Here is a 12,500-nt window from a genome sequence, read left to right on the forward strand (position 1 = left end):
TGAGAGAGAGAGATGATGTAAGTTGTGAATTAGGGAGCGAGAGAGAGAAGGTGGAAGATGGAGAGGGAGAGAGAGAGAGAGCGAGAGAGAGATGGCTCTATTGCGCACCCCTGTTCCAGAGCCATGTGTTATTCATTAGAGTCATGTATGAGTAGCTCTCTCTACCTCCATCACCTGCTCTCTATACCCCCCCACAATGTATGTGTGTATACACCTCCTCTCTTCTTGTCTCTTCATCCTCCTCTCTCTCTCTCTCTCTCTCTCTTTTTCTCTTTCCTTGTCGCCTCCATTCACTCTTGTTTCTGCTTAACTCTATTACCTCTTCAACTTTCCTATCACCTCTCTCGCATTCTCTCTTTCTTTCTCTCTCCCTCCCTCTCTCTCTCTCCCTCTTTTTCTCTCTCTCTCTCTCCCTCTCTCTCTCATTAACTCAAAGGTGTGTGTGTGTGTGTGTGTGTGTGTGTGTGTGTGTGTGTGTGTGTGTGACATGTAGCATGTGACAGCGAGTCAGAGGCTGCTGTGGAATCTTCTGAGCTGCAGAAAGGTCATGCTTGTGTGAATGTGTAGTGTGTGTGTGTGTGTGTGTGTGTAGTGTGTGTGTAGTGTGTGTGTGTGTGTGAATGAGAGTGCCGCACGTAGCACATCTTGACCGCTAAAACTAAACCAATTCCAGGTCTCTCGTCAGAGCAGAGGTATTTGGTTGGGAGCGCATCACCAAGAGCGCACAGCTCTTACAGCAAAACTGACCACTAGCACCAGGTGTTCAACTGCACAGCTCCAATAATAAGACTATGGATTAGAGAGATGACCTTTTCAGCGCCAACCAGGAGTAATCAGCAACGAGTTGGAAATGCTGGAGACTAATGAACACTGTGCCCCTATACTGATAGGAAGAGACTGTGTGTGTGTGTGTGTGTGTGTGTGTGTGTGGTGGGGGCAGCCATCTTACAAGCAGTCCATGAGTTAGTGTGCAGACCAGCAGTGGTGGAAATACCTAATCAAATCCACAACTTCAAACATAGGACTGTGATTCAGTCAGCTCACTGTTTGCCCACAATACTCAGGTTAGCAAACAAACCAGGAAGCCAAACGCTAAAGCCAGACACGCAGTCACACAGCAAGCCCATCTGGAGAAACCAGTACTGCACTGCACAGTACTGTGTATTGAACTATATGCTAAATTGGTTGTTAAAGTTAAACAGTTTATTATTATACAAATAATCACTGATATATTTAATATTTTAGTGATCTTCTCAGTTCATTGTCCAAGACTGCTCAGACCAATGAGACGCCATCATTGAGTTCCACCATAAGCAGTCATCCCATCAAATGCCTGTTTCTGACCTGTGTGCTGTGCACCAATCACATGTCTGTTTGTAGAGACCTGTGTGCTATGCACCAATCACATGTCTGTTTGTAGAGACTGTGTGCTGTGCACCAATCACATGTCTGTTTGTAGAGACCTGTGTGCTATGCACCAATCACATGCCTGTTTGTAGAGACCTGTGTGCTGTGCACCAATCACATGTCTGTTTGTAGAGACCTGTGTGCTGTGCACCAATCACATGTCTGCTTGTAGAGACCTGTGTGCTGTGCACCAATCACATGTCTGTTTGTAGAGACCTGTGTGCTGTGCCTTGAGCCGCAGCAGAAATGGCACACCGCAGCAGTGCATACTTGATCACATTAATGCAGCTGCATTTGCATATACTCCCACACACACACACACACACTCACACACACACACGTGCGCGCATCACATCACGGCAGGGCATACGTGATCGCATTAAGGCCGCCTAATTTGCATACGCTGCACGCTCGCACATCGGACTGTGTCCTCTCCAAAAACAAGCTGCTCTCATCTTCTCATTTCCTGCTGGAGGACGTGTGTGTGTGTGTGTGTGTGTGTGTGTGTGTGTGTGTGTGTGTGTCTGTGTGTGTGTGTGACTGTGTGACTGTGTGACTGTGTGTGTGTGTGTGTGTGTGTGGACAATCTGAGGAGTATGATCACAAGTCTGTGATTAGAATGTGAAACTGACTCCCAGCTTATTTGAAGTAATAAAGATGAACTCAAACGACCTTTATGAGTAGCGGGCAGTATCATCATAGGTGCATCCGCCTTCCGTGAAAATCCACTCGGTTTTCATCATCTTTCCAAATGTTCACAATTCTGCTCTCAGTATAGATATTCTATATAACATACAGTATAACTGACAGAAAAAAAATATGAAAGTTTGCTTTTAAATGGCGTAGGTCTGTCCTGCGACTTATACACAATGCGGCTAATACACAGGAAATTCCTGTAGTGGTAGAATTCCTGGCTACGTGCATACGTGATCGCATTCATGCAGCTGCATTTGCATATACGCTACACACGCGCGCGCGTCACACCGCAGTGGGGCATATGTGATCGCATTAACGCCGCCAAATTTGCATACCATGTGCGCACATCGAACTGCCGTGTGTGTGTGTGTGTGTGTGTGTGTGTGTGTGTGTGTGTGTGTGTGTGTGTGTGTGTGTGTGTGTGTGTGTGTGTGTGTGTGTGTGTGTGTGTGTGTGTTGACAGTCAGAGGACTACGATCACAAGTCTGTGATTAGAATATCACCAACTGAATGCCAGCCCATTTGATGTAATAAAGATGAACTCAAGCGACCTTTGAATAGCGGCCAGTGTCATCCTATGGTGCATCCACCTTATTCGTGAAACCAGAAATCCGTGCGGTTCTCATTTTCAGTCCATTCTATTTACATTGTGTACTAAGTGTAGTCTCAGTAGGCTAAGTAGTTGTTTCGAAATGTTGACAATTCTGTACTATGTATAGATAATATAAGAATATATGACTGACAGAAAAACATAAAAGTTTGTTTTTACATGCCTTAGGATACGTCAAGCACTGTCGACCGCCACATTAAAATCAAGAAAACGCATCTTCGGTCGCAGATTCTGAATACTGAGGTGTCATGGCCATTGTTGTGCTGGACAGTGGATACGTTCTATTGGCAGAATTACTGGCTAAAAAAGAGCTTGTTTCCTCCAAGGGCAAGCCAGGCACAGTCTAATGCCAAGATGCGTTGTCTTTAACATGTCAATTGGCTCCACCTGCCCCACCCCCCACCCCCCCTCTAATCCATCAGCAGAGGTTTATGACTAAATGTAATCGGTTTTACATGTCTGCGCCGACCCGGCCCTAAACCCCGTCCTGCGACCTTAACTGGGTTTAAGGGGTCCCTGATGAACGGGAAAGGGAGCCCGTTAATGCACACGGGCTCACAGGGGTCACCCCTGCACAGGGTCATCACTGAATTAGATTGACATTGATGGAATCCTCGCTGTGTGTGTGTGTGTGTGTGTGTGTGTGTGTGTGTGTGTGTGTGTGTGTGTGTGTGTGTGTGTGTGTGTGTGTGTGTGTGTGTGTGTGTGTGTGTGTGTGTGTGTGTGTGTGTGTGTGTGTGTGTGTGTGTGTGTGTGTGTGTGTGTGTGTGTGTGTGTGTGTGTGTGTGTGTGTGTGAGAAAGGGAGAGAGACCAGGTCCAGGGTTTGTATGTGATGCAAATGTGTATGTGTACATGCGTGGCTTATGCATGTTTTTGTGTTGGTGGTCTCGCTAACAGGATTTTATACATTGCTGTGTGTGTGTGTGAGAGATAAGAAAGAGTGTGTGTGCGTGTGTGTGTATGTGTGCGTGTGTGTGTGAGAGAGAGAGAGAAGAAAAAGTGTGTGTGTGTGTGTGTGTGTGTCTATGTGAAAAATGGGCCCATTAGGCAGTGTGTCCTGAGTGACAGTTGGATCTGTGTGTCGGAGCACCTCCAGAACCACACCTATTAATATTAAACATTCCTATATTATACACACACACCAATGAGGAGCCTGAGGAGAGGAGAGGAGAGGAGAGGAGAGGAGAGGAGAGGAGAGGAGAGGAGAGGAGAGGAGAGGAGAGGAGAGGAGAGGAGAGGAGAGGAGAGGAGAGGAAATGAGGGGAGGAAAGGAGAGGAGAGGGGGAGAGAGGAGGAGAGAGGAAGGAGAGTAGGAGGAGAGGGGGAAGAGGAGGAGAGAGGAGAGGGAATGGGAGGAGGGGAGAAGAGTAGGAGGAGGGGAGGATGAGAGAGGGAAGAGGGTAAAGGAGAGGAGAAGAAGAGAGAGGGATGAAGGAAGGATGGTTGGAGATTGAGGAGTCCACCCGTGTGAGTTTTAATAGCCACTGTTATGGGAGCCACATAGACAGACACATAACTTACACACACTCTCTCTTACTCACACACACACACACACACACACACACTATATATGACTATCTCTTGTCACGCACAGATGTTTGTCTTCGTGTCTCTCTCTCTCGTTCTGTATCTCTCTCTGTCTCACACACACACACACACACACATAGATGCAGGCACAATGAACATTCAGCTTCAACTTGTTCATGCACAAACACACACAGCACGCCCAATCTGTACACAGAAACATGAATATTCTCTTTTTTTGTGGTCAAATACACACAGTCTCTCTTAAATGCTCATGGCCACACACACACACACACACACACACACACACACACACACACACACACCCAGAGCAGGTCTGCTAAGTGGCGGATGAGGACTGACTGCTCGTGTGTTCCCAGAGGCATCGTCATGGTTCTCCTCGCCATGGCGCCCACGGTGATGCGCTCGATGATGTCATGACCCGCAGAACTGGCATAAATTACTCATAAGGATGCAAAAGCGCTCAGCCTCCCCGAGACCGTGTGTGTGTGTGTGTATGAGAGAGAGGATGCAAAAGCGTGCAGCTTCCCAGAGACCCTGTGTGTGTGTGTGTGTGTGTGTGTGTGTGTGTGTGTGTGTGTGTGTGTGTGTGGATGCAAAAGCGCTCAGCCTCCCAGAGACCCTGTGTGTGTGTGTGTGTGTGTGTGTGTGTGTGTGTGTGTGTTTCTGTTTCTGTGTGTGTGCGCCGGGATAAAAATAAAGCGCCTGAGCACCGCGCGCTCGCAAGGACGACCAGAAAACAAGAATAAACACAACAAACAGCACAACAACCAAACAACAACAAAAGGAAACAAAAGCAAAAGAATGAGACAGGAAAAGGGGCAAAGCCCAAAAGGACAGCAGCGTTTTTGGATGAAATGGCGTGGCATATTTAGCCCTTCAGAGGAGAGCTGAGTGGAACTGAGTTGCCTGGCCCTCGGGGCAGTGTGTGTGTGTGTGTGTGTGTGTGTGTGTGTGTGTGTGTGTGTGTGTGTGTGTGTGTGTGTGTGTAGGGTGGAGCGGGGGGGCGGAGGATGGCCCTCTGTGTTGGTACCCCTCTGGCGACATGTTTTTGCCCAGGGTCTTGGCATGGGGAGGGTAGAGGGGTGAGGGTGGGCGTTTTGACGATAGAGAGGGCTAAGCAAGGCCACCCATAGTGTGTGTGTGTGTGTGTGTGTGTGTGTGTGTGTGTGTGTGTGTGTGTGTGTGTGTGTGTGTGTGTGTGTGTGTGTGTGTGTGTGTGTGTGTGTGTGTGTGTGTGTGTGTGTGTGTGTGTGTGAGGGGGGGGCAGTCTCTAGACTCCTCACGCCATCACTGGCGACATATTGTTGCTTCTGGTGCTGCACCTGTTTTGTGTAGCAACAGGGAGCCGCAAATAAACGCTGGCCCTCTTCGCTTGCAGCTCACCCCTCTCTCCCTCTCTCTCTGTCTGTCTCTCTCTTTCTTTCTTTCTCTCTCCTTCTTTCTCTCTCCCTCCCTCTCCCCCTCTCTCTCTCTCTCTCTCTCTCTTTCTCTCTGTCTGTTTCTTTCTCACACTCTCTCTCCCTTCACTTTTTTCTTCACCTCTCTTTCTCTCTCTCTTTCTCAGAGTCTTTGTTTCTTTCTCACAAACCCTCATCCCCCCCCCCCACCCCCCACCCCCCACCCCCCCAGTCAGCTGAGTGAGCAGTAACCTCATGGCGGTGTAGAGGAAGGAAGGCCATGATTAATTCATCCAGGTCTGTTAGCCGTGGCTGTGTTGTGTGTGTGTGTGTGTGAGCGAGAGAGAGAGAATGTGTGTGTGTGTGTGTCGTGTCCCGTGTGTGGCTGTGTTGCGTTGGCCTCTCACGCAGACATTTGTGTGGCTTGACGGAGCTCCTCGGTGTCGACAGTTGCACAAACTCTATCCTCCCGGTTTTAAACGCCAGCCCCTGACACACGCAACACTCAAACAGGACATTGCATCGCGACAACTGGCCCCAGAACAGCTTTCACAGGATGCAGACAATATCCGCTACAAGAAGAAAGTGCCATTCAGAGGTAGACTGGGTATATAGATACTGGGTAGATATAGATCTGCCGGCGATTGGATTCTGCCCTGCAGCTCAGACTGGAAACCTACACTATCTCTCCTGCATCCGTTCCACTTTTGCTGGAACCAATCACAAACTGGCTTATCCACCAGGCGCACCTGGATCATTGGTCTGATTGGTTGAGCTATCCAAGCGTTCAGTCATTTGAACTGTGCCAATCGATCATCATGCCTCTTGTGCAGTAGAACACACTCCCCAAAAGATTGAGCTCGGTCTGGTGATAGCCAGGCTCATGTAAGAGTTAAGGCCAAACCAGCAGGAGCTCTGTGTGGATCTGTGGGTGTCATCCGTGAGCTGAGACACACACACACACACACACACACACACAGACACACAGACACACACACACACAGACACACACACACACACACACACTTGCAGTGGTGTTAACCCATGTCTGTTGATGGCCTGTTGGATCAGGCGGACCCCTGCAGGAGCTCTCTACATGAGTAGACTGCGTGTGGCAGGTGTTGCGGTTATATCCACCTCTTTCCTTAACCCGGAAATATGTATCGTTGCGATGGTTACGATACTGTTTTCAACTTCCGTTCATTCTGTTAACATGTGCGTTCTCCATTGCAAACTAGGTTATGCCTCAACTTAGATTTCGTTCGAAATGTTGACAATTCTGCCCTCAGCATGTATATACTGCATCACATATAACCGATATAAAATAGAAAAGTTGACTTTTATATGCGTTATGATATGTTAAGCACCGTAAACCGTCACGTTAAAACAGATACAATGCAGCCTCGCCGGAAATAGAAAACCGTCTCGGTGTCATGGCGACCCCCATTGTTGGCTGCGGAATATCGTGGATAGGAAAGGCTTGCGTCTGTTAGTGTTGTTCTTGAGGGGGCGCGGCGGCACAACTGGCTATAGCGCACTGCCCGCCCACAGAGACCGGGAGATGAGTCTGACCCGTGTCACTTCCTGATCCCTCCCCATCTGTCACTCCCACTCACTTCCTGTCAACCTCTCACCGTCCTGTCACAAGAAAGGCAAAAAAACCTCCTAAAAATATACTTTTACAAAAGTTGTTTTTGAGGCTTTATCGTCTGTGTTTACCTTGGAGGTATTACATGATAACTGGAGAGAGGGAGGGCGTACCTGCCCAATTCATTTCAGTGGCCGACGCTAGGCTAGCTGCTTAGCTACCAGGCCACTATCTTGCTTGCCAGAGTATAATGGGCTCAGCTGTGCTGGTCCACTTTTGCTAAGGCAGGCGATCACTCTCAGCTCAGCCTGATAACGCGCTCGCCATCTCTCTGCATGGTAGAACTGAACAAAACTATCTAAAGCCTTTACCTTCCCATTCAGCAGTTATACGTCTGACTGCCTCCTGCCGCAACAAAACCCCCTCTGCTCCCTCTGCTCAACACACACACACACACACACACACACACACACACACACACACACAGAGAGTAGATGGAAATGTTTCCTTAGCACCCTCCTCCAACCCTCCCAAAAAAGTGTGTTTGCCTCCATGGTACACCCCTTTCTCGGAGGCATGTGGCAAGCTCAGTGTGTGTGTGTGTGTGTGTGTCTAAGCCTGATCTCCCCCCCCATGCTGCCTGCACACCGATAGCGGACCATTACAAACCCGCAAAGCTGCCAGCCCAGCCAAACACAAGCACAGCCTCTTAAACATCCACTGCTAAATCCTCTTTACGGGAAGAAGGGAGGAAGAAAAAGGTAGAGAGAGAGTGAGAGGTAGAGAAAGGGGGGATAGAGTTCCCAAAGAAATGAAAAGAGAGAAAGAAAAGTGTGCGGCAGGATGAAAGCAATAAAGAAATAGAGAACAGGGAAGAGTATGAGAGAGAGAGCAAGAGAGAGATGAAGAGACTACGAGAGAGAGGGAGAGAAAGAGAGAGAGGGAGGGAGGGAGCGAGGGAAGGGATTGGGAGAGGGAGGAGGAGAGGGGAAGGCTAGCCGCGTGGCTGCTTGGTGCCTGCAGGGCGGCGAGCTTGCGCTAAGTAACGGATGTTGTGTTGTAGGTGACCACGGTGGACCGGTTCCAGGGTCAGCAGAACGACTACATCATCCTCTCACTGGTGCGCACCAAAGCCGTGGGACACTTGAGGTAAGCACTTTCCTAAAACAGCCCAGACCTAGCACACACACACACACACGCACACACACCTCTCTCTCTCTCTCTCCCTCTCTCTCTCTCTCTCCCTCTCCTCTGCACACGCACATACTCTCGCTCTGTCTCTCTTTCTGTAACACTCGCTCACATACACACAAATGCACACATATACAAACACACACACACACACACACACTCTCTCTCTCTTTCTCTCTCTTTCTGTCTCCTCTGCACATACACATCCCTGCACACACACACACACACACCCTTTCTCGCTCTCTTTCTGTCTCCTCTGCACATACACCTATCTGCACACACACACACGCACACACACACACACACCCTCCTCTGTGCCCGGTGCCCTCCTGTGGCTCCGGGCTCAGCTTCCGTCTGAAAGGTGATATCAGCACACTGGAGCCTCTCCCCTCCCCCCTCCACCCCCTCTCCCTCCAATTAATCTACAGGCCCAGACCAGGAGCTCTCTTTCAGCAGGGGAGGCTGACTTCATCTGTGTGTGTCTGTGTTTAACTGTGTTGGAGTGCGAGTGTGTGTCTTTGAGTTTGTGTGTGTGTGCATGTGTGTGCGTGCGTGTGTGTGTGTGTCTTTTAGTCAATGTGTGTGCGTGTGTGTGTCTTTTAGTAAATGTCTGTGCGTGTGTGTGTGTGTGTGTGTGTGTGTCTTTTAGTCAATGTGTGTGTGTGTGTGTGTGTGTGTGTGTGTGAGGCTGATGAGAGCGGTGCTTCGTTCTCTGCTTTGTCAGGGTGTCTGACGGTGCTTTGTAAGGGCTGATCGTGCACAGAGCTCGGAACAAAGAGACGCGCGACGCTCCGTACGAGACCTTGAAAGGCCCCAATGACTGCACCTCCTACACACACACACACACACACACACACACACACACACACACACACACACGTTCCCCTTCGTCTCCAAACCCTTACCCATGAGGTCTCCACAAGCATAGCTCAACAACTCGTGCTAGCGTGCAAGTGAGCCCACCCCACCCCACCTCACACAGCCTCCCAGAGTCTCGTTGCCGTGGTTCCCGCCTCCAGCCCCAGACGGCTGGTGCTGATGCTGAGATGCCGATGCTGATGTTGCCGCGTCTCGCATTCCTGATGCGACTCGTATTTAATCCCCCCGGGCTTCAGAGATACACAGGAGTGGCACTGTTTTTGAGGGAGTGTGTTGGTTTGAGCGTGTCCCTTTTTGAGTGCTCGTGTGTGTGTGTGTGTGTGTGTGTGTGTGTGTGTGTGTGTGTGTGTGGTGGTTTAAGAGTGTGTTGCGTTTGTGCGTTGGTTTGAGGGTGTGTCTTTTGTTTTGAGTGTGTATTGCTGGTGGTGGGATTCGTCAGTGTGTGATGGATGGGGGAGCAGGCTCCTGTAATGATTGTGTGTGAGCGCTCTCGTGGGGTCTGCAGCTGCGCCACACAAACACACACACACACACACACACACACACACACAGACACACACACGGAGGCTGAGTGTGTGGATGAGGGGCCTGGTTTGATGAATAAGTGATGGCTTTGTTGCTGTGCTCTCTTAGCTTAATGTCACTAAAAGCAGCTACGCACCCATTTTCCCATTGCAACACTACCCCTAGCACAACACACACACACACACACAGAGTATGCAGGAGACTGTCTCACACAGTGAGACACACACACACACACACACACACACACACACACACACACACACACACACACACACACACACAGAGTACACAGAGTACACAGCTTTCTCACACTCACAAAGAGGACAACACTCACACACTCTTACACTCAGTGTAGTGTTGTTAAATAAAGTAGGTTAGTAGATGGATGAGTGTGTTCCTCCTACACACACACACACACACACACACACACACACACACACACACATTGAGCTCCTTCATGCTGTCCCACTGTTAACGTCAAGACCGAGCTAAATGAGTGATCGTCCTCCATTTTGTATGGCACTCAGCCTCCTCAAGTTAGACTGGCTCCTCCTCTCAAGTGTGTGATATACATTTCTATACATTATCTAGAATAATGTAAATCGGAATGCTCTTATGCTATTTACACACACACACACACACACACACACACACACACACAGTAGTACCAGTGAAAAGTACTGCTCAATAATAGCTTTTTCTTTATTTTGACTAGTAGAATTATGCTGAAGATGTATATCGAAGCTATCGATGACCGCTTTGCACGCTCTTGGCATTCTCTCAACCAGACTCATGAGGTAATCACTTAGAATGGTTAGAACATTCTAGAACGATTTCCCATCCATGCTGAGCACTTGTTGCTTGATTTGCTTTCACTCTTAATTGAAACGCATTCCAGATGACTGCCTTTTGAAACTGGTTAGGGTGAAGCGAGTAGTGTGCAAAGCATCCAAGCACACACACACACACACACACACACACACACACACACATACACACATACAGTACATCCATGCATACACATCCATCCATGCATATTCTACTAATTTAGACTCACTCTTTCACACACACACACACACACACACACACACACACACACACACACACACACACACACACACACACACACATACATACACATACATACACACACATAACACACACACACACACACACACACACACACACACACTCATGTGTATCTGCAGAGAGTAGCTAGGGGAAAAAAACAAGTCTGTTTTCAAACCATGTATTTTATATTTGTTTTCCAAAAATATCTAATATTTATTTAAAATGTATATTTTGTTCAGAGGCTTGCAAGTGTGCAAAAGTGCAGGTCAAACACCAACACGAGCCCACATCTTCACAGATAGCTGCAGATAGCTGATAGCAGATGCTCTGATGGATGCTGTGTCTGTGTCTGCATTGGCTGTAGCATTAGCTCCAGTGACTGGCCGACCCTGGTCTGGTTTACGCAGTGTTGCTGAGGAGGGACTTGTGTTAGAGTGTCTAATAGTCCTCGTGGATCAGATACTCTGGAATGGCTTAATTAGTCGCAGCATTGATTGGCTGTTGTCACTGGAGGCAGTGTGTCTATGTGTCTCTGTGTGAGAGAAAGTGTGTGTGTGTGTTTGTGTGTCTGCATGTCTGCCAGGCCTGTGTTGTCACAGCAAAAGGCTGCACGTTTGTTGTGTTGTGCAGGCATGCAAACTCCTCACCTTTCGGCGAAATTCGCCGTTTTGAATCAAAAATAGGTGACTTACATGATTCGTGCAGATCCGATGAGAAAATATTTAGGGGGGGGGGGGGGGGGGGGGGGGGGGTCAAGGTGAATTGAATTTACAACTGAGTTTAAAAATCAGGCGCAGACGCTAACACCTCTTGAGGTGTTTCCAGAGCCGCATTTAAAGCGTGTCTGATCAGCAAGGGAAGCGTGAATGTAGCCCCTATGCGTTTAATAAACATTAGTGGAAGCTATAATTGTTGACAACGACGCAACGCGAACAGAACGCGCCTCTGTTGTGAGCGCAGATAGATGCGTCTGAGATGTCAGGTGGAATAGTGATTCTGGCGAGAAGAGATGCCGAGGGATTTCACAGGTGGGCTAGTGGAAACTTTCAAATTCTATTAGAAAAAGACGCTGAGATTAGTGTAGCAACGTAGCATAGGTTGTTTTCTTGTAGACATAACGAGTTCTTTTGATGAAGAATACGTGCAAAGCCTACGCAAAAGATATGCAACTCAAATGATTCGCTATAGTAACGTAGCCAAAAAAAGTTACGACTGCTTCAGACCCAGACCACACGTAACGCACATAACCGTTTGAGTTATGTGTGTGACTTAAAACAAGTTTCAGTTACACCCGGATCATTACGAGTTCGTAAGCCATGCGTAAATTAAATTTACATTTTATTGTCGAGTTACAGGAGGACCCTGATCAGTAGCCTAGTCTGTGCCTACAGGTAGCCTACAGTTTAACATGTAATATGAAGACAGTTCACATAACTTTATTGGTTGGTTAAACACACTAGCACAATATAGCCTAAACCACAATCTGTAGTAGCCTAGCCTAGGCTGCATATTAAAACGTTTAAAAACAATTTGAAAAGTTAAAAGCCTATCTACCCTATTTTATATAATAATATTTGAATGTTTGAA

At 48.1% G+C, this 12,500-nt stretch overlaps 1 protein-coding gene across 1 annotated transcript in view; it reads left to right on the forward strand.

The window, feature by feature from the left end:
- aqr (aquarius intron-binding spliceosomal factor) overlaps window positions 1-12,500 on the forward strand; it is a 94,936-nt gene that overhangs the window by 71,588 nt on the left and 10,848 nt on the right. Inside the window, exon 32 of the mRNA XM_062522243.1 lies at window positions 8,311-8,396. Within this exon, the coding sequence (XP_062378227.1) occupies window positions 8,311-8,396 (86 nt within the window). The remainder of the gene's footprint in view (window positions 1-8,310; window positions 8,397-12,500) is intronic.

The sequence above is a fragment of the Sardina pilchardus genome, chromosome 20, assembly GCF_963854185.1.
Source record: "Sardina pilchardus chromosome 20, fSarPil1.1, whole genome shotgun sequence".
Lineage (NCBI taxonomy): Eukaryota > Metazoa > Chordata > Actinopteri > Clupeiformes > Clupeidae > Sardina > Sardina pilchardus.